This window comes from Mirounga leonina, unplaced genomic scaffold (assembly GCF_011800145.1).
Source record: "Mirounga leonina isolate KUSES-001 unplaced genomic scaffold, KU_Mleo_1.0 Mir_93, whole genome shotgun sequence".
NCBI lineage: Eukaryota > Metazoa > Chordata > Mammalia > Carnivora > Phocidae > Mirounga > Mirounga leonina.
This window is the reverse complement of record NW_023270854.1, coordinates 24,310,171-24,332,639: the sequence shown is the minus strand read 5'-3', so window position 1 is coordinate 24,332,639 and position 22,469 is coordinate 24,310,171. Positions and strand designations below refer to the sequence as shown.

The window sequence follows — 22,469 nt, the reverse complement described above, 5'->3', positions numbered from 1 at the left end:
CACGCACAGGACGTAACGGTGACGCCCAAGCGGAGGCGCGGCCCGGCTTCCGGCGCAGCCACCGAGAGCTCAAACCCTGCAGATGGCGAGTAAGTGCAGGGCTTTCCTGTCCCGGAGGCTGGAGTAAAATCCAAGACATTGAGGAAAGATTAACGCCAGTGCCGGTGGTTCACCACCATTGGGAAGGTTACTGCACTTGCATGTGAGGGCGAGGATGTTCTCCATCCCCTGTGGCTCGACACGTCCGTCGGAAAGGGCCGGAAGTGGTTTTAAGCGTTTAAAATAAACGGCTATACCTTTACACCGACTAGGACAGCGGTAAGCCAACTGGAGAAATTGGAACCCTCACAGTTGGTATGACAGCTTTGCCTCTTGGTTAGAGACCCAAGAGAAATGAAAATGTTATGCAAAGTTAAAGCCAGTGACAAAGGGCCATTTGCATGAAATGTCCAGGAAAGGCCTATCTACATAGACATCTACATAATGGTTGCTCAAAACTATAGGGTCTGGTAAGGAGTGACAGCAAACCACTGCCAAGGTTCCTCTTTAGGATAATGAAAATGTCCAAAAATTTGCCTGGCGATGGATGCATAATTGAATATAATAAAAACCACTGAACTGTAATTGGGTTAATCGTACAATGTGCTCAATCTCAAAGTGGTTGGAAAAAAATTCAGAAAAATGCCCATGCTCAAATTCCATTATGCAAAGCACCAAGAAATTCATGAACCAAAATTAATGGCAGAGGACAAATAATAATCTTTCTAGTTTAATCGGAAGAAAACTCATTTGATCCATTTTGCGAAGATACTTGAAATATGTTTAATAATAAAAGGCCACCAACGTTCTCTTTTTATTTTTATTTGCATTTATTCTGCAGAACTTACTCCCGGGCCATAAGTTTTTGTTTCTTCAGTTTCTTCTGGGATATCTGGGAAAGAAACAAAAATAAAAGGTCTGTTACAAGTTTCCTGGAGAAACTCACACTACATCTTGAATAGGTTATAGTTCAGGAAAAAATAGGAAACATCAATGTAAAAGGGAGTCCTTTGCCATAGAGAAATGGCATGGGGGGAGGGACAGATGTAAGGAAATTAGAGTAAGCTGGGAGTTTGTGAAGACTGGGGGCAGGCAGACCATGTGTAAGTGGCAACAAGAACAAAGACAACAGGGGCATCTGGGTGGCTATGTCGGTCAAGTGTCCCATTCTTAGTTTTGGCTCATGATCTCAGGATCATGAGATTGAGCCTGGAGTGGGGCTCTGTGCTTGAGATTCTCTCCTTCTGCCCCTCTCCCCCGCTCTCACTCTAATATAAAATCTTAAAAAAAAAAAAAGAATGGAAGACAATGTATTTAAGCAACAAAATCAATAGAAGTTAAATTCATGAGGCACAAAGGGAAGGAGTCCAGAATCAGTCCCAGGTTCCCAGCTTAAAGAACTGAATGGGATTCAGTTACTGAAAACAAGCTTATTTGGAGAGGTGGGGAGAGGGGAAGGGCCCATTTTTCGCACATGTTGCACTTAAAGTGGCTATGGACATATAGGTGGGGCCATCAGCAGATAATTATAATTCTGATATAACAAAATATTAAAAAGCCAGATAATTATATAGTTCTGATGTAACGAAATATGTAAAAACAAACAAACAAACAAATAAAACTGACCAATGAAAGTAGTTTACCTTTTTCTTCTGTGCAACCTCCTCTTCTGGTTTAGGAACAATCTGCTCTTTTTCAGTAAGGATCATCTCAATGTGGCAAGGAGAGCTCATGTATGGGTTAATCCGACCATGAGCCCTGTACGTTCTACGCCGCATCTTGGGGGCTTTGTTCACCTGGATGTGCTCAATGACCAGAGAATCAACATCTAAACCCTGGAAAGAGGGAGAACAAAATCAAATCAACATCTTTATCTCAACACCACAAACCCTATCATTATATCAAGTCCTCACCTTTACAAGGCAATTCTAAGACTCTACATAGCATATCTGTTCAAACAGCTGGTTGCTTTTACCTTTATTCTAAGCATCTTTCCTTAAACCTAAGTAACTACCAAAACTCAATGCTATATGCAGTTTGTAAGTGGCCTCCCTAGAAGTCATTGAGGAGAGTGGATCTGGTAGTGTCAATTTCTAAGCACTGATGAAAAACAAGATTTTGGCAGCGCAGTTTAGCAGCTAGAAGGGTTATAGTCAGACCTACATTAACTCCAGTTCTGGCCTAGATTTCCAAATACAAAGGGTAATGGATAATGCACAAAACAGACACTGCTTTGTTGACTATATTCATTGTTTTAAAAATCTCACATTTAACCTGTCTCTCCATTATGCACACAGGCAACAAACCACATTAACCATTACTAAGGCAATCATTTTGGGAACCTCTTCTTGTTCCTTTGTAATACAAGGTTTCTACTGCTTGCATTTACAAGTATTTTTTGAAGTTCACAAGTCATACTACCAAAAATGTCTATGATACCAGAAAGGTTATAAACCCTTGAGTAAAATACATGAGAGAAAATGGTGGGTTTTTGCTAGGACTGGGTTTATAAGGGAAAACAGACTTAAGACCATGCTTTTGAACATCTTCACAGACAAAAATTTTGGTCTTCTGGAAATTGGAGGTGGAGATGAAAAAAAAAAATGTGAAATTTACTGAGAAGCCAAGACAAAGAAACAAATCTGGACAACAGCAACAGTAATTGAACCACCATCCAAGTCATATACATATAAAGATGTTAATGGTTTGGGTACCTTAAGTTCAGCATTACTCTCTGCATTTTTAAGCATGTGCAGTAAAAATTCAGCACTCTTCTTGGGCCACCGACCCTGTGTCCAGCCCCACTGTTTGGCCTGAAAGAAATCCAAGAGAGGTGATTAGTCATTTCCCCTGATTTAAATCAGTGTTACAATCAAGATGAATTTATTTTATGAAGGTTGCTCAGAACACAGTTTTTTTTCATGGTTAATCCAAAGGTGTCCTAAGTTGGTCATCACAGCAACCAGAAAGAACCCGATTAAAGGCAGATCCTAACCATTGTTACCCCACCCAATCACTTTCTGTTACAACGTCCTTTCAGGTAGCAACTAAGAGCTCTCACCTGGGCACACCTACCAACTCCACCATTGTAGCGACGGAATGGCACACACTGCTTCTGTAAAGTGACGTCTTTCAGATACTTGGTGGCTTTTCGGATATGCATACCCTTGATGGCCTGGGCAGTTTCACGTGTGTTCTAAGTATAGACAATAAAAACTGAGTTAACCTTGTTAGAGGATAACAATTCTTCAAGTAAACATTCAATTCTTTTTTTTTTTTTTTCAAAATGTCAACATTAAATTAAAGACTTCCCATTCTTGAAAGGTGAGGCAATGTAGAGAGAAAAAAAAAAACCTGTGCTTAAAAACCAGGGAGAATTGGCTTAAAGTTAGGGAGAAACAAATTCCAAACCCCTATTAACTGTAATGTTTTAATCCCATCACCTTGTAACTATGTATGTCCCATTCTCTTCTCTACACTAGTTTAAGTAGTTCTCCTTAGTTTTACCCAATTCCATGAATCTTAAAGTGCTCATTGTATGATTGACGGTTACAGAATCAGTATCTTGAAGGTGACCGCTCAGAACTGATTAATTTTCATGGTAAATCCAAAGGTGTCCTAAGAAACACATCACTGCAGTCACCTTTTCAGAATGGGGGGGGGGGGGGGGGGGAAATTCACCGGAACACGTGACACAACTCTTAGAACGTGAACGTTGGTTCCCATACCTTAAAGTGAACACGAAGATTTGAACCTCTTGATTTACATGCTAAGAAACAAAAAGTTTGGGTTAATTTGGGGGTATCTCATTGTTCCTTTTACCCCCCAAAATAAGGAATATATTGTTCACTTACATTTCGTAGGGTTTTCTGGGTCAAGCGAATAGCGAACCATTTTCAGAGGTCACCTGGAAGGGAGCGGGAAGGAATTCTGTCGACACGAATTTACGGTCACCGACGCAGTTTAAGTGTGTGTTAACTACTACCAACAGCCGCTCAGAAAGTACTTGTTTTCATGGTTAATCCAAAGGTGTCCTAAGAAATGCCATCATCGCGGCCACCCTCTTCTCCGGTGCTTTCTGCCCCTGCATCCACTAGGGCCTGCGGCAGCGCTGACACAGACTAGTGCCACGGACCTCAGCAGCCCTCCCCCTCTGAAGGAAAATACAGTTTCAATCCCCCTCTGGATCCCTCAGGAGTAAAAGGATTCGACGCCTCGACGCGGCAGGACGCTTCCCTCTGGAGAACGCGCTGCCGTCTCCCCAGAACTTCTGGGCTATTACGTTAAGCGCCATCGAACTTCAAACACTCGTTCAAACGGATGAAGGCTCAACCCGACTTTACTTTTATTCCCCCAAAACGTTCTCTCGTTGCAGCCACACACGCGCCGCGTACTCAGCCGACACTCACCGAAAGACACTGGCCCTGAGGAGTCGGAAACGGCACTGACCACAGGCCGCCCGTACCCCTCGCCACCCCCATTCCCGCCCATCGCGGCCTTCTGCTCCGACACGTCCCCCTGCACCGAGGGACATCCCCTTCAGCGAAGAATCGATAGCCGCAGAAGCCTTCCTCCCGGGGACATGGACATCAGCGCCACCGAAACCAGGATGGTGGCGATGACCGGAGGATTCAGTAGCCGCGGAGACACGGCAAACAATCACTCACCTCAGGCCGCTTAGGGGAAGAGGAAGAGCAGAGGCTCCTGGGAGAATTCATGAGAACTCGATCTCTCGCGAGATTTCCAGCCGAGCGAGCGAGCGAGCAAGCGAGCAAGTGATTTGAAGGAAGGCGGAGCTCTAGGAGAAAGGGAGTGTGGAATATGTTTTAGAAGGTCTGGAAACGAATTGCCCTTTTAGGGAATATCTCAAAATTCTCCTTTTTTTGGTATCCAGAAATAAAGTTATAGATTTTAAATTTCAATCAATTAAAAAGAGGCTTATAGTTCTAGGATAGGATCACGTATTATTAGATATAGACGAGACATTTATTCGCCAACATTTGTTAGATTTGATTATGTGATCATGTACCCCTAAAAGTGGTTAGTAAATGGACAATTAAGAAGATGCAAAGGATGGGATGGTAATTACGATAATCAGAAAATTCTCAGGAGGGGAATATCATCCAGTCAGGTGTACTACAATGGTTGAAGAATGACACTTCTAGATCTTCTCCTGGTGCAGAAAAACTCTTGGCCGCTATCTTTCCTTTCTTCTCACCCAAGTCATCTATCTGGTTATTCCCTCACAGCCATTGGTGGTCTTAGCACTTAGCTTTGGGTCTTCTATTTCAAGGCGCCATCACTCCAGGCAAATTCAAATTCTAAGTGAAAAAACTCTGGACAATGGCTCTAAGCACTCTTGGTTCCTTGACCAGGATTCCAGAGACCTCAGTCCCAGATCCCTCTCCTGGACTCCACTCCCATTGCCAGGTAGAGGTTGGATTCCATGGTCTTTCCTCAGTAGCTCCCATCCCTCACGTGGCTTCAACCGCAAGCTGAGAACACCCAACTCCACATCTCTCATCCACTCCACATCTCTTGCTTGAGCTCGTCCCAGACAGACATCAAATTACTCCGCAGTTTAAGTTCTTACCTTTGGGTTGAATTAATTTTTGTAACTCAATTTTGTTTGACATAAGGGTCTAAATTAACTTTTTGCATATGGATAGTCAATTTTTCTGGCACCATTTGTTAAAAACACTGTCTTTTTTTATTGAATTGCTGTCACACTTTTATTGAAAATCAATTGACCAGAAAGGGGAGGATTTATTTCTGGACTTTCAATTATGTTCTGTCGATCTATTTGATTATCTTTGCATCAACATCTCACTGTCCTGAAACTTTACAGTGAAATTTGAAATCAGCTAGTATATGTTTTCCGAAATTGTTTTGTCTCTTCTGGGTCCTCTATATTTCCATATAAATTTTAGGACCAGCTTGTTAATTTCTCAGAAAGCCTGCTGGGATTTTGATAGGGTTAGCATTGAATCTATAGATCAGTTTGAAGAGAATTGCCATTGAAGAATTTTAAGTCTTATATCTGCGAACAACAAAAAAAATCTGTTTAAATCTTTTATCATTTCTCTTAGCAATGTTCTGTAGTTTTCAGAGTACAAGTTTCGTTCTTTAATTTTTTTATGCTATTGTGAGTGACATTTTTTTTAAAAAGATTTATTTATTTGAGAGAGAGAGTGCACGGATGTGGGCACACAGGCACCAGCGTGAAGCGGGGAAGGGCAGAGGGAGAGGGAGAGAAGCAGACTCCCTGCTGAGCGTGGAGCCCGCTGTCTGGGACGGGGCGGGAGGGGGGTGCAGAGCGGGGAGGCGAGGGGGCTGGATCTCATGAACCTGAGATTATGACCTGAGCCAAAACCAGGAGTCGGATGCTTGACTGACTGAGCCACCCAGGCACCCTGAGTGACATTATTTTTTAATTTCATTTTTGGATTGTTCATCACTAGTATGTAAAAATAGAACTGATTTCTACATTTTCAACTTGTTTCCTTCACCCTGCTATATTCCTTAGGACTCCTTCCTTTCTCCTTCCTTCCTTCCTCACCCCCCTTTTTATTTGCCTTCTTAGAGGGGGCCAGAATGTCCTGCACAATAATAAATAGAAGTAATGAAGATGGACACCACTGTCTTTTTCCCAGTCCTATGGAAAAAAATCTTCTGTCTTTCACCAGTAAATATGATATTACCAATAGTTTTCTCATAGACCTTTATCAGGTTGTGGAAGTATTTTTTTCATGAGTGGGTGTTGAATTTTGTCATGTGTTTTTTTCTGCATCTGTTGAGTTGATCATGTGGTTTTTGTCCTTTATTCTGTTAGTGTGGTGTACTATGTTAATTGATTTTTAATTGTTAACTAACCTTGCATGCCTGGGATAAACCCTGCTTGGCTGTGGCATATAATCCTTTTCCAGTTTTACTGGATATTCTGCTTACAGGGATACTGTAGTTTTTTTGTGATGTCTCTGGCTTTGGTATTAGGGTAATGTTGGTTTTACAGAATGAGTCAGGAAATCTTTCCTCCTCTGTTTTATGAAAAAGTGTGTGAAGGATTGGTATTATTTCTTCTTTACATATTTCATAAAATCTACTATGTGGGATATTTTAAATTTTTGAGAGAAACAACAATACTTGATATGGGTCAGTCATCATGCAAATGACTTGCTAGAGTTAGTTCATAATTTCAACATTAGATATTTACTACATTCCTTTTGATACCATTATATCTTTGCAAGGGTGGGGTTTCTGTGGTTGCTTTGATGAAAAGAAAGCAGTCTGTAAAAATCATCATGGAACAGGAAATGAAGATGGTAGTGTCCAATAAGATCCCAAGGTCTGCAAACTTGTACAATGCCCATAAGATGCACAAATCTCAGTAAGAAATTGTTATTTAGGAAGTAAATGAATTGTTATTTAAGAATAAAATAAGCTTAAGAAATAAATACGATCTTTGTCTTCATTTTGTGCATGTTATTTTTTTCAAATGGCCACTAAGGATATATTTACAATATTAATAGATTTAATACATAGTATTTATAATAGGATTACATATTTATTGACTTTTGGGAACTAACTAGGAAATGGAACTGTTGGGTATTTCTTTTGTCCTATAAATACTGAAAAATTAGTGAGATACTAAAGGTGCTGTGAACCCAGAAAGTTTGGGAGCCTCTGCAAGAGTGTGGATAGAGAAGAATACAAGGTCTATGGTTGAGAACGCATGCTCTACCATGCAGATGTCAAGGAAGGGGCACAGACCAGCAAAAAAGGACTCAGAAAGAGCAATGGGGGGAGAGGGAGACCAGAAAAGTTGGTATTACAGAGGCCATAAGAAGCTCCTTTCAATGCTGTGATGTTAGGTAGGATGACGACAAGAAAGTAACCACCAGAAAGGGAGGTCAGTGGTGGTCTTTGCAAGAGAACTCTTTGTGGAGCAGTGGAATTGAACGCCAGATTGGAGCCAGAGGAGACAATAAAGGGAAGGGAAATTTTACTGTGAAACAGAACAAAGAAAAGTGGCAGCAGCTGGAGGGAAATGTAAGAATAAGAGAGACTTCTAAAAATATTTTGTAAGACATGCATATAGTACTTAATTCAAAAGAATCAAAAGGATATATAAGAAAATGAAGTTCTCCTCTGTTATGGACTAAACTGTGTCCCCTAGAATTTATATATTGAAGTTCTAACTCTGGGGCCTTAGAATGTGACTATTTGGAGAAAGGACCTTTAAAGAGGTAATTAAAGTAAAATGAGTTTATATGGATGTCCAGTATGATTAGTGATCCAATATGAGTAGTGTCCTTACAAGAAGAGACGAGGATACACACACACAGATTGAGGAGGAGACATCTGCAAAGTCAAGGAGAAAGGCCTTAGAAGAAACCAAGCCTGCTTAAACCTTCACCTTGGACTTCTAGTCTCTAGAACTATAAGAAAATAAATTTCTGTTTAAGCCTGCCAATCTGTGGTACTTTGCTATGAAAGCCCAAACACATGGATATACCTTCTCTCCTCAATAACTCCCAGTTCCCTACTTTCAAGGCTTCCACCAATACTAGCATTATATCCTTTCCAAAAAATTCTATGAATTACAAATACCCCCAGAATAGTATACTATATACAATCTTCTGCATCTTGCTTTTTGTTTATCTTAACAATAAACCTTGGAAAAAGCTTCCACATCAGTATATATAAAGTTATTTCACTTAAAAAATAGAGTTGTAGTCTATTGGATGGACATAGCATAATTTATCTATCGATGGACATTTAGTTTGTTTTCAAACTTTTGCTTTTAAAAACAAGTCTGGAATAAATGCTCTGTATACAGGTCATTTTGCACATGTGAGATTATTTGCAGGATAAATTTCCAGAAATGGTACTGTTAGATCAAAGTGCAAATACATTTGGAACTTTGATATATATATGGTCAAATTGCACTCTGTAGTGTTCAGAAAAATTTATATTCTAAATAGCAACGTTTGAGAGTACATGTTTTCCACACCTTCACAACACAGTGGATTATCAACCCTCTTTACCTTTGCCAATCTGATACGTGGAAAATAGCATTTCACTGAAGTTTTGATTTACATTTTTCTTACGAGAGAGGTCGAGAATTTTTTCAAAAGTGTATGAAAAGCCATTAAAAAGCTGTAAAATAAATAAAAAGTATTTAAAAGCCGTTTGTATTCCTTTTCTGCAAATTGTTCATGTTTTGTTTTTTATTGTGTTGTTGATCTTTTTCTTCTTAATTTGTATAAACTCTTTATACACTAAGAGATTAACCATTAGTCTAAGAAAAGTTTCCAACATCCGGCGGCGGGATGCTCTCGACAGGTATGGTCTGGGGTGACGGGGTGCTAGACTTATGCCCCACCTTTCCTGAGGGCCCCCCGCGGGTCGAAAGAAGTGAGCTCACCGCCCAAAGCAACGAATGCGTGTTGGCTCTTCTGGCCATGGCCATGGGGACGTTCCAATACAGCCTCTGCCCTGACCTGGAAGCTCCCAGAGGGCTGCAGTGTAGGCGCCCAAGGGAGGCACAAGGCCCATCAAGCAGGTCTCGCGGTCCCGAAGGTGCAGGTGCGACACGGAGCACCCCAGGCCTCTGAGCGCAGGGGGGCCCGCCTCCCGCAGGCAGCCCCCTCCGCAGGTTCTCTGCGCTTTCACGTCCACGCTCGCGGAGCAGAGGCTCCTGTGCGGGTGGAGAAGTGAGCAGGAGCGCCTCGGGTTTGCCCTGCTGGATGGTGGAAGAGTGTTGGTGGCAGAAGAAGGAGCTCCGTGTTCTAATTCTCAGGCAAAAACCACCCGAGCGGGGTTCCACGGGGTATGTGGAGAAAATCACATGCCGCTCATCTAGGTGGGATGAGTTCAAAAGCTGCGCTCAGCTCTGATGGAACCACACTTATTCTGGAAATTCCAAGGGGCCATCGTGGGTGTGGCCTTGGTCTTCGCTTGTCTTCTCGTGCCTTGTCAACCACAGCTGGGCGTTAAAGCTCCGGAAAAGGTCTGGAAGCAAATCGAGGCCACATAGGGACCTTCTGCCCCTTGATAGGGACCTTAGGGATCATAGCTCAGACAGAGACAGTAGAATGAACTGGCATGTGCCCCTTGTTCTTGGGAACCTGTGGTGGAACCCACCCCCTTCCCTCTCCTGCCTAGATCATTAACCAGCAAAATACAGAGTAGAATAGTTCCCTTCCTTATTGTAATCTGGTTTGGGACAGGAAGTCATGGGAGCAGATATGGAAATGGGGTAGCAACTTTAGGCCCCAGTTGACCGGATTACCTATCTTCCCCTTCTTCTGCTACTTACTTAAAACTTTCAGGATATAATTTCAGCAAAAAAGTTTCTCAGCCAAAATCTCTGTTTCCCTTCAACCCTAACCCCAAAGAAGAAATAAAATCGCAGATGTATAACAACAACAAAAAGAGTTTCAAATATCCATCCACCCCCAACCCCCGTTTGTAATTTGTGTTTTGACTTCGCTTTGCCCAAAATGTTTTAGTTCTATGTTTTTAAATTTCTCACTTTTTTTCTTTTGTGGTTTTGTGTTAGAAAAGCCTTCTCTACTCTGATAATTTTAAGAAATTCTCTCATTTGGGGGAGACTATATGGTTTTATTTTTCATGTTCGGATCTGCTATCCATCTGTGGTAGAGCTTGAAATATCTTTTCCTCTTTTTTCAATAATCTTTGTCTTCCCTATTGATTTGCAATGCTATTTTGATCATGTGTTAACTAAAGGAAGAGTTTAGAAGATGGGAGACACTGGAGAAGAGTGGCACAGCTGTGAGTCCTCTAGTTGAGAGAGAGAGAGAGACTGACTCTGCGAAAAAGAAGGTATAATTGTAAGAGCTGAGTTCTTGCAAAGGGGAGTGGAGATGGATCTAGAGCATAAGTGTCCCAAGAGCATGGCGAGAGCACACCATTCGTGGTAGCCGGAGAGGACCTGGAGACTGTGGAGTGGGTGCAGGCAGTTTGGTAGATAAGGTGATAGGAAGGTAATAGGAAGAAACATGGTTGACGTTCGACAGCCCTTAGTAGGAGCCAGCCATGGTTTCAAGCATTTCACGTGGGTTTTCTCACTGAGAAAACTTTGAGGTGTTCTTGCAGTTCCCATTCTCTTAAACCACCAGAAGGATTTTGAAGAGAGGTCATTTACTGAATATCTCAGGGAGCATGTGCCCTGCTTAATGTGGGTTTCAGAGTCTCTGCCTTGGAAGTGGATAATAATAAAATCTGGAGTTATGTGGCACTGGTGGTTGGAATGAAGAGAATCTGGCAATAGAAGGTAGTAGAAGGTTTTGCAGCAGATGATTCTGAAGGCATTGCAAAATGCAAGACTGATTTCCCATGACAAGGAACATAAGAAGGAACATATTCCTAATACACCTACATATGCAACTGTCATAACATTCCACTTAGTGTTGTCAGCATTATCTCTAATATGTCATAGCGTGGTGCTTAAGAGCATAGACACTGCGGCCGGACTTCTAGTTTCAAATGTCATCGCCTACCTCATTGTCAACGGCTGCCAGTCGCTAGCTGTCTGACCTGGAGAAAGTTACTTACGTTTCCTGCATCTCAGTTTCCTTCTCTTTTTTTTTTTTTTCTCATATATATATAGTTATGTTAATCACCATACTCAGTTGCCTTATCTTTATCTTTCCTTATCTGTAAAATAGGAATGATAATAGAGCCTCCGCTATAGGGTTGTTATGAGGATTAAATGAGTTAGTTATTTGTGGAGCACTTAGAACAGTGCCTAGTACATAGAAAGTACTACATTAGTACTTGTCAAAAAAAATTACTATGTTTCAGAGAAGGATTTCCTAGATTAACAGCATGACATATTATGGATTTCTTTTTTTTTTTTTAAGATTTTATTTATTTATTTGAGAGAGAGAGAATGAGAGACAGAGAGCATGAGAGGGAAGAGGGCAGAGGGAGAAGCAGACCCCCCGCTGAGCAGGGAACCTGATGCGGGACTCGATCCCGGGACTCCAGGATCATGACCTGAGCCGAAGGCAGTCGTTTAACCAACTGAGCCACCCAGGCGCCCTGGGTTTCTTTTTTTTAAAAAAAGTTTTTTCATAGCATTTCATCATATCTAAATTCTGTTGCAAAGTTATGGACATTTTGGGGTACTTTTCCAGCAGTAGTTTAGTACCCCATCTTCATGCAGGGCACTGTTTTAGGATATAGGAAATACTTTCTAAGTTACAGCAGGGAACATCACAACAGTTACTAAAATCTGGCTGAAGACCCTTTTACGCTTTTATTTTATTAATTTTTTAAAAAGATTTTTATTTATTTATTGAGAGAGAGAGAATGATAGAGAGCATGAGAGGGAGGAGGGTCAGAGGGAGAAGCAGACTCCCTGCTGAGCAGGGAGCCCGATGCGGGACTTGATCCCTGGACCCTGAGATCATGACCTGAGCCGAAGGCAGACACTTAACCGACTGAGCCACCCAGGTGCCCCTTTATTAATTTTTTTAAAAGATTTTTATTTATTTGTCAGAGAGAGAGAGAGAGCATAAGCAGGGGGAGCGGCAGGCAGAGGGGGAAGCAGGATCCCTGCTGAGCAAGGAGGCCAATGCAGTACTCGATCCCAGGACCCTGAGATGATGACTTGAGCTGAAGGCAGACACTTAACAGACTGAGCCACCCAGGCATCCCAAGAAGTTTCAACACTTTAAAATAACAGTGTGGGCATTAGTTGTTTTTTTTTTTAAGATTTCTTTCTTTATTTATTTGAGAGTGAGAGTGAGAGAGTGAGCATGAGCATGAGCAGGGGGAGGGGCAGAGGGAGAGAGAAGTAGGCTCCCCGCTGAGCAGGGAGCCTGATGCAGGGCTCCATCCCAGGACCCTGGGATCACGACCTGAGCTGAAGGCAGACGCTTAACTGACTGAGCCACCCAGGCGCCCCAACAGTGTGGGCATAAGTCTGCTAGGGTTGCTGTAACAAAATGCCCCAGACTGAGTGGCCTAAACCACAGACTTTTGACAATTTCTTTCTCTCTGTCATTCATTATCCATTTGACCAAGAAACTGCTGCATATACAGGGCGGGCCATGTGCTGTCTATGTATGGTAAATGCCAAGAGGCAGTCTACTGTCTAATTAGGAAGATAGCAAGACACAGACACATTCTAAAAAGGAGTGAGCACAATGCAAGCGATGCCATAAAACAACCCAGGATTCATGCCCTGAAGACTTGTGCAGATGTTTAGTGTTGCAGACCGTGTTCTCTGGCACAGTGAAAGTTTTGTGGCAGAGGGACAACATGCCAATCCTGGTTGAATAAATGCTACAATAGCCTTTAAGGGTTTGGCCGCCCACATACTGGGTCAAGCTGGGTTAAACTGGGAGAAGGGTTCTACTCCTGAAACCAATATTGCACTGTATGTTAATTAACTAGAATTTAAATAAGAATTTGAAAAAAATAAATTTGGAGAAGGGAAAGAGATTGACATTTCTTATGCTGGGTGTTGTGACTAGATGCTTTACATTTGCTACTTTCTGGAACCTCCTGAGTGGATGAGGTGGGTGTCCCATAGTGTTCTTCCCAGAAAGCAGAGTTGGAGGCAGAGATTAAGTAGTGCTCATGGATTCACTACTATGGAAAGGAGGCCGGACTGATCAGAGGACCAAGTTAGGCCGTGATGCAGTCCAGTGAAGGCTTCAGCAAACACCCCAACCCCACCGAGGGGAACTCTGGAGCTGGATGTTCCTTCAGAGTTGTCCCAAGTTGGGTGAAGGCTGGGCTTTTGTACCACCCATGGATCAGTCACTGGATGTGGTCTTCCCCAGGAAGGAGATGTGACCTTGGGTGAGGCAGTTTTCTTCAGCTAATCCTCAGAGAGGACTGACAGATGGAGAGTAAGTCCTTCACTCCTGAAGAGAGACCAGGGAGGCACATCTCAGGGTCCACAACAACGGGCAGTATTGTTTTATTTCACAGATAAGAAAAACAAGGTTCAAAGGGGGCAGGGTGGGGATTTGAACCCACCTCTACCCTCAGTGTCTATGTTCTTTCTCTGCCTCCTTGCTGCCAGTTCTGCATATTCCTGCCTTCCTGACTGCTTACCCGTAACCTTCACATTTCCTGGCTCAACGTGGCTAGCCTCACTTCCCCACCGAGCCTCGGGGCAGTCGGTTTCATGACTGGCTGTGAAGCTTCACCCCAGCTTTTGCAAGACTCTCCAGGGCCTGGCCCACACTCCCACCTTCTCCAACTACTGTTGCCTGCATTCATCAGGAGGGACCTAACGGAGGCAGGTTGAGGAGAATTATTCCGGTTCTGAGGTGCCAGGTGGATTGGGGAGGCCAGGAACCTCAGACTGCTTCGTGGCAGAGACCCAGGAAAACTAGCAGATATTCAGACATAAGGTCGAGTTTGGCAAAGGTGAAGAAGGTGGGAGTGGCATACAGGATTGAAACACAACTCCCCCAAGACCTTCTTTTTTTTTTTTTTTTTAAGATCTTTATTTTTTTATTTACTTGACAGAGAGACACAGCAAGAGAGAGAGAGAGAGCACAAGCAGGGGGAGTGGGAGAGGGAGAATCAGGCTTCCTGTGGAGCAGGGAGCCCGACGCGGGGCGCGATGCGGGCCGCGATGTTGGGCCCGATGCGGGGCGCGATGCGGGCCGCGATGTTGGGCCCGATGCGGGGCCCGATGCGGGGCCCGATCCCAGGACCCCGGGATCATTACCTGAGCCGAAGGCAGGCGTTTAACAACTGAGCCACCCAGGCACCCTCCCCCAAGACCTTCTATTGGCTTCTCCATAATGGTGACCTCTGGGACTTCATTTATTATGTAGATCTCCAGGCAGTAGCAGGAAACAACAAACTCAACTTTCAAAGTAGTAGCCATTCTCCTTTCTGACCTGACAAGACAAGAAGGCAAGTGGGCCCTGCGGGAGTTTGACAATTTGTCTAAACAACTGTTTTTTAGTTGATGCTATATCTTTTGGGAAAAATATCTGTCAGCCTGGTCGTTCTGTTGGCCAATATGGGTTAGTCTGACCATTTTCTCAGATAAGACTGTTTTTGGGGATTTTCACATGAGTGAATATTCAATGTTCTGTCACTTAGCCTGTCATCCATCTCCCTGCCCCTTTGTATAATTCTCTTCAGCGGGTTAGCTCCTGGGCCCCCAGGACAGCCAAGGGAGGAGAGTCTTAATCCCTTGGCAGAGATTACTCTGCTCTCCTCAGTCTAAACCTCCCTCCAGTGCTGTTTGAGCTTCACTTAGAAATGGGCTTTATTTGCCAGGAAGGGGGAATTCTTTTCATGACAATAAGGAAAATGTAATCTCTTATTCAGGGGGTCCTGGGCCTTTTCTTTGCCTCTCTGGTCTGTTTCTCCTCTACCTCCCAGAACTCCCCCGCGGGGGGTGGGGGGGGGAGGGCAGAGGAGATCACCTAGAGGGGTCCTGGCATCTAGTAACTGGGGATGAAATGTCTCAGTGCAAGTTGTTTGGCTTTGCTGAGCTTTGCTCCTTCATCTGTAAAAAGGAAGATCACAAAGCCAATTGTACTGGGTTCCTGAGAAAGTTATAAGAGAAAGTTAAAAGACAATGTGAATAGCATAAAACAGATAGTCGATTAATATTGGCTCCTTCTTTCTTCCTTTCTCCTTACAATTTACCCGGGGACATCACCTGATCTGATACTTTTCCCAAAGCAAGGATTTCCTCTCTGACATTCTGAAGTGCTTATCCTCTGGGTGTCTCCTCCAGATCCATTCTCTGGTGTCTGTGCCCTGCTCTGGGCCCCATGAGGCTGAGCCTACTGTCAGCCTGGGGACCCAGGCCTCCCTGTCAGCTGACTTCTCGTTGGCTGTAGCCAATGATGAGCATGGGCAGGAGGTGGGAGGTCAAGGGGAGAGGAGTTGGGCTATTTCTTCCCAGCTCCCTTGCTACCTTGGCACCAGGTTCTGGAGTGGCTCTATCCCTCCCAGACTACATCCCCTGCCAGATTGCCCCTCCTCCCAGGCTCAGATTTCCCTGGGCTCCGTTACGATTTCTCCTTTCCTTGTCCCGTCAGTCCTGGGTGTGGAAACATCTCTCTGTTGTTGTGAGGTTTCTGGTGTTTCCGTGTCCCTTGTTAGTTTGCCCACACCTCTCGAGTTTCATAAAGCCTCTTCTGGTGAACTCTGCACGGAATTTTTCCTGCTGGCCTATAAAGGGAGGGTATCCACCCTCTATCTGAATACTGCTAGGGACCAGAGCTCAGTATTTGTCTTTTACACTCCCATTTCAAAAATAAAAATGTACTTGAGAATGGAGCTAATATTTAGGGTGCATCTACCGCACGCTGAATGCTATGCACGCTTCATCATACTTCTTCCCCATTATGACGTTGTAAGGAAGGTTGTAATGCCCACACTTCGCAGAGGATGGACTTGAGACTTGGGGAAGTTCTGTACGTTGCGCTGGATCCTGCAGCTAATAGGTGGCACAGGATGCACCTGACTTAGGCTGGCCTGACTCCTGCGTTTGTTCTCTGCATTACGCCTGCCTGTCATAGGGGAGAATTCCAGAAAGGGGAAACTGGAAAAATGGGGAAATGTGCCTTCGATTTCACAATTTTGCCAAAGGCTAGCCTGGAAAAGAGCCTTAATATTGTTCATAGAAACTTCTTTTTGAGGGGTACTCTCTGTTGTGGGCTGGCTGAGTGACACCATGGGCCACTAGATGGCACCTGTTCAGCACTGAGTAAAGCTTTTCTCTATCATTTTGTGGGCAAAGGGTGTGGGTAGCATGTTCTGTTTACCTTGACATGTAACTATGACTTTGATCGAATGAACTCTGTATTTCCTCCAAACTGGGCTGACTTTTAAGTTTTTCAAAGCTGAGGCTCTGAGGGGGCAGTGAGTGGGGTTGGGGGTAGGGCGGGGCGGGGTGGGAAAGCGATTAGAAAGAACGATGAAGCCTCACCCTGGGGGGGAACCCCCCCGCAGCTTAGAGGAAAACAGTACTGACCTATGAGACCCAACCAAGCAAAACTCTCTCAAAGGCGGTGAGACCATTAGAGCGGCAAGTGTCTGATGATGTCCAATCCTCTCATTACCCAGAGGAAGAAACATTGTTCTGTTGCTGTCTGTGTAACAGAAAGTGATCCCCAGCTTACCCAGTTGTGCAAACAAAAAATATTGTCCTGACATTTCTTGCCTTGTGCCCTTCCCGGTGGTGGGGGCCTTTTGTAAGGCACCTAGATAGAGGGTGTAGCTTTTGCTCCCCTCTCTTTGTTTCTGAAGGGGACTTCTTTTCTTTTTTGTCCGTGTGACATTCTCTAGACCAATTTTTCAGGTTTTTTTTCTTCTTTAAATTAATTTTATTTTATTTAAGATTATATTTATTTATTTGACAGAGCAAGAGAGTGCAAGCAGGGGGAACTACAGGCAGAGGGAGAAGCAGGCTCCCCGCCAAGCAGGGAGCCCGATGTAGGACTCAAACCCAGGACCCTGGGATCATGACCTGAGCCGAAGGCAGATGCTTAACCGACTGAGCCACCCAGGCACCCCTCTTCTTTAAATTTATGATTTAAATGTTAAAAACAGGGAATACATTTATCTGGTTCAACAAATCAAAACAATATAAAAAAAAGTCAAATAAAAAGTCTCAAGCCCATCTCTTTCCCCAGGGTGATTTCTGTAGTGGCCACATTTTTTTGAAATAAAATGTTGAGCCATAAGGTTTGATAAGTACCAGAAAACTGTGCCTGGATGGTGTTCCTGTCCTGGAAAATGTGGAAGCCATTGTCACTGCCACTAGTCCAGAGCTTCTTATCTTTTGCCAGGTCCCTGGGGGAGTCCTTTCACTCCTGGAGGAAGGCTTTGTCCCCTACTTTGTGAGCCCTGCAAGAGACCCTGCGCCTGCCTAGCGTCCTCACTTCAGAGCCTCTAGATCTTCCTTTTTTTTTTTTTTTAAGATTTTATTTATTTAAGTGAGAGAGAGAGAGAGAGAGAGACTGAGCAGGGAGAGCAGCAGAGGGAGAGGAAGAAGCAGACTCCCCGCTAAGGAGGGAGCCCCACGTGGGGCTTGATCCTAGGACCCTGGGATCATGACTGAGCTGAAGGCAGACACTTAACCGACTGAGCCACCCTGGCGCCCCAGAGCCTCTAGACCTTCCTAAGGCTTGCTTCTCCCAGGCCCCGCCTCCTCCCCGGTTCAGCATCCACGGGGCTCCTGCTCTGCCTTTAGACATACCAACTCCTCTTTCTCTTCCCTCAACTCTTTACTGCCCCTTTCTTCCCCTTTCTGCCATTAGAGTTCTCCCCAGACGAGCTACTGAGACTTCTTCAGCACTTAGTTCAGTTTGCTACAGTTTAGTTAGCACCTAGGATGTATGAGTAACGTGCTAGATGAGAAACATTCAAAGATAAAGAAAAGGTGGTCTCTGCCTCTATGACTCTTAAGCCCAGACCTAAGTTAGTGACTTACCGGAGTTATGTGCACTAATGCAGGGATGGTCCAACCAGGCTGAGTGCAGAGTGGGGAGCCAATAGTTCTGGATCTGATGTTGATAGTCACCACATACTGAGCCCTCCAGGCGCAGGAGCTTGGGATATTAAAGTCTGGATGCTGCCTCCTCAGACAGGGCCCCTGGGGTCAGTGTGCTCCCCTTTCTTGAGTTCTCTGCCTTGTGCCACGTTTTTGGAAGCTGTTCCTCTAGGAAGCCCTCCAAGACAGGGCCTTTTCCAGATCTGACCTTCCCCAGGGGCTACCCCATGCTCCAAATGTCCAAAAAAAAAAAAAAAAAAAAAGCTGTGCTCTTTCCCTCAGAGCCCTATGTTTGTTTCCCAGGGTGGCAGCCCGCTCATGTGAGGACAGTACATTTTCCTGAAGGGCCCTTCCCAGCTAAGGAACGCAAGTGCATTTTAATAGAGCTCTGGAAAGGCACTTCTTTAACATGAAGGATTCTAGGTCACAAGTATGTTTTGAAGATTAGCGATAAACTAGAAAGACTCTGAGGAGGGAGGAACAGTGGATGGAGGTGTTGGTGCTGGTGAAATGTTAGATGAGGACCAGGAAATGGAAAAAAAAAAACGAACAAACAAACCCAACCCTGCAAATAATTGAACACTTACTTATTGTATGCTAAGCACTGGCTGAGAATTTTGCTTACGTCCTCCCAGAGCCTCTCAGAGTATCCGTTTTCTAGTGTTGCAAACAATATCACAGACTTAGTGGTTTAAAACAACATATGTATTATCTTAGAGTTTCTGTGTATCAGGAGTCCAGGCGAGGTTGGATTCTCTTTAAGACTGCAACTGAGGTCTAGGTTCTCATCCGAAGGCTTGACTGGGAGAGGATCTGCCAGTTGTTGGCAAGATTCAGGTCTTGGCTGGCTGTCATGGAGGGCCTCAGTTTCTCCCTGGTGTCCCCTGGAGGCCAGCGTCAGTTCCTAGTTAGTTGGTGGCCAGAGCCTGCCCTCAGTCCCTCACCATGTGGGCCTCACCCACATGACTGCTTGCTTCATCAAAGCCGACAAGGAGAGTGTCAGTTAGGAAGATGGATGTTAGACTCTTACGTAACATAATTATGGAAGTGTCACATATCCTGTCACCTTTGCTGTATTGTACACTTTGGAAGTGCATCACACGTCTTGCCCCATACTCAGGGGAGCATGCACAAGGGCATGAGACCAGGGGTTGGTGTCACAGGGGACATCTCAGAGTCTGTCTGCCCTACATCTCAGAAGTGGGCATTTCTGGTCTCATTATACAGGCGCAGAAAAGGAACATGAGCATATTAAGTAACTTGCCCTTGGTGCACTTAGACAGAAAGTAGCAGACGAGGGATTCCAAACATGGCCTCTCCCATTGGAAGTTCATAGCCACTGTGTTACAAAGGTAAATTGTGGGTGTTTGACTTGGATTGGAGAAGACTCAGATCAGAGGTGGTTCTCATACCGACAGTCTTCTGGAACTTGGGTTACCACTTAGATGAGGGTGTAGACAGAACTAAAATCAATACTGGGAATTGTCAGGAATAGATTTAACTGCAAATAAAGAATTTCTACCACTTCCAGTGACCTCAGTAGACTAAGCTGACTGCCTCCTGAAGTGGCCTGTTCCTTTCATTACTTGAGTTCAGCTGGCATCCCTGGCAGCATGGAACTTGTTCTGGACACTGGAGGGAACTCCATCACTGGATGGGAATCTGCTGGCTAGGAATTGAAATCTCAGTGGAGATTTCAGTGGAGACTCTGTATCTCCTGGAGGACATTAAAGCTGGTCATTGCAGAACCCAGCAGCCAGGTGGAGGAGAGATCCCAGATGAAGTTGAGCTTCACTCTGCTTGTGAATCTGTCCAGGTCCATAGACCCCTGGCAGAGGCCCCCAGAATGCTTTCCTTGTCCCCACTGAGGTCTGCCCGGGAGGAAAGGTCAAGATGACGGTGGCAGCTGACCATGTGGATGTGCCTTCGGAGGCCTTCAAAGACACTTTTTTTAGGCTTTATTATTCTGACTGTGCAGATAAGGAGGTTGACCAACCAGGGAAGAGAAAGTGGAGGCCACTGTCCAGTATCTCCTGGCAGGTCACACTCAATTCTTTCCTGCTCACATCAGCTGGGATTGCAACAGCTCCCAGTTACACTGTGTCCAAGCTGGTCAGCCCATGGCAGAGTCTTGTCCGGTTGGAAGCCCCAGGCCAATGAGCTGAAGTGAACACCTCACCCCACTATTTACTGCTCCTAGAACAAATTCCTTGTCTTGCTGATAACTCTTTGTGTGTAGCTGCAATTGTGCCAAAGTTATCAGTTCTGGAACAATGTGCATAACTTTGCATAAATAGTAGAGCTCCTTTCATTTATTTATTTATTTTGCTGAATAGACTTACTATTACTCCCTCTAGGAGTTTCTGACATAAAGTTAGCCCCAAGTAGAAGCTTTTGTATCATCATATTAATTGTTGAACGGACTTGGAGCTGGATTTCTATGGGGGGGGTGGGCCAAAGTCCTATAGGTCAAAGATATCCTTTTCGGATCGTGATTCAAATGATACCTGATTAATTCTTTGTCTGCTGATTATATTCTCCCAGGCAGAGCGTAATTGGAGGAAAACAAGGAGTGTGTGCATGTGTGTCCTATGGAGATGGGGAGTGAGCCTTCTCTTTCTCCCCCTGTACAAGGTGGCTTGGTTTGTTCACTCTCTCCTTGTGCCTCTGGGCCTTTGTGCCTGTTGATGCCCTTGCCTGGGAAGCCTTGTCTATTTCTCTAATTTCGTGAGCAGAGCACCAATAAGGGCATTGGGAAATCTCGTTCCAGCCCCAATTCTAGCATTGATGTGCAGGGTACCCATGGCCCCAAGCACGTGACCTCATTGAATGTTCATTCCTGATGTGTGGCAGGAAATACTTGTTGACTTACCCACCCAGACAATGGGAAGATCTGCCTGACCTACCCACCCTGCTGGGTAGCTGTAGGGATTAAATGATATAACAGACTTTTAAGCAGGATTATTCTTGACTCCTGTCCGTCGTTGGTGCCCAAGCCAGAGCCTTCAGAGACATTCTAGCCCACAGTGCATGCTCCCTTCTGCTTTGTCACTTATTTAGCCTTATACCATTTTACTAATTTATGATCTATTTATGTGTGCGCTTTACCTAATCCTCTTGTACATAAGCTCTTTTTCTGCTCCTTTGAATTCTTTCAATGCCTAGTGTGATGCCTTAATCATAACTGCGTTTAGTCTTTGTGGATTGAGTACTTAATTGAAGCTGGATCCATGGAGGGAGATTTATTTTAAAGGGACCACCCAATGTAAGGACCTTAGGTTTGAGATCATTTTATGCCCCCTTTCATGGTGGAATGAAGAATGAATAACACAGTCTGAATGAATAATTCAGTGTGTCACAAGTTGGAAAGGGAGAAAAAAACAGGGCATCTATACATGTCATTTTCAATCATCTTGACTTGAATTGCCTGGTCTTATTTGGTCAAACAATAACAGCTGGGAGAAAATGGTTAAACTTATTACTTGGTTCTTTGAGACAAAGTAGCTGGCTGATTGACTGTCCTGCTCGGCTGAATGTGCCAGCCTTGGAGGCCACGATGGGGAACTGAACTGAGGCCAAAAGGATCAAACCCAGGGAGAAGACAGCTGCCAGAAACACCTTCATTTTTGCCTTGTTGGTGTAACCTTGTTCACAGCGAAGACACAGAAAGGAAAAGACGTGGAGAGCGAGAGAGGAAAAGAAGACAGATCGTGAGGAAGGACCAGGAGGACGCAAAGGAACCTATACGCTAATGCTCAGAGAGTATCCCGAGTATCTGTGGGAGGACCACGGGAGGGCTTGCCCCACATGCTGACAGAGGACGGGCATTTCTTTCAGCTCTGCTCCCCAGAGGGAGGTCAGCAGTCATCCCCTGCCCTCTCCCCAGCAGGCAGCAAACGTCCCCTCACTCTAC

General features: G+C 44.4%; 1 protein-coding gene and 3 non-coding genes across 5 annotated transcripts; all 4 read right to left on the bottom strand.

Moving 5' to 3' along the window:
• Window positions 1-753: 753 nt before the first annotated feature.
• Window positions 754-4,784, bottom strand: RPL17 (ribosomal protein L17). 2 transcript variants are annotated; one of them, XM_034996342.1, is made up of 7 exons: window positions 4,707-4,784; window positions 3,894-3,946; window positions 3,768-3,808; window positions 3,101-3,235; window positions 2,754-2,852; window positions 1,683-1,874; window positions 858-931 (listed from the first exon to the last, which is right to left on the bottom strand). In XM_034996342.1, the coding sequence occupies exons 2-7, from the start codon at window positions 3,931-3,933 to the stop codon at window positions 884-886; spliced, it is 555 nt and encodes a 184-aa protein (XP_034852233.1). In that variant the 5' UTR covers window positions 3,934-3,946; window positions 4,707-4,784; the 3' UTR covers window positions 858-883. The 2 variants fall into 2 exon arrangements, with proteins under 2 accessions (XP_034852234.1, XP_034852233.1); XM_034996343.1 differs by lacking the exons at window positions 3,768-3,808; window positions 4,707-4,784 and having other exon boundaries at window positions 754-931; window positions 3,894-3,948.
• On the bottom strand, window positions 2,936-3,001 carry LOC118004801. Its single transcript, XR_004677691.1, has one exon. It is a non-coding gene; the product is annotated as a small nucleolar RNA SNORD58 (small nucleolar RNA).
• Window positions 3,614-3,678, bottom strand: LOC118004802. The gene has a single exon (XR_004677692.1). It is a non-coding gene; the product is annotated as a small nucleolar RNA SNORD58 (small nucleolar RNA).
• On the bottom strand, window positions 4,030-4,095 carry LOC118004803. The gene has a single exon (XR_004677693.1). It is a non-coding gene; the product is annotated as a small nucleolar RNA SNORD58 (small nucleolar RNA).
• Window positions 4,785-22,469: the final 17,685 nt, after the last annotated feature.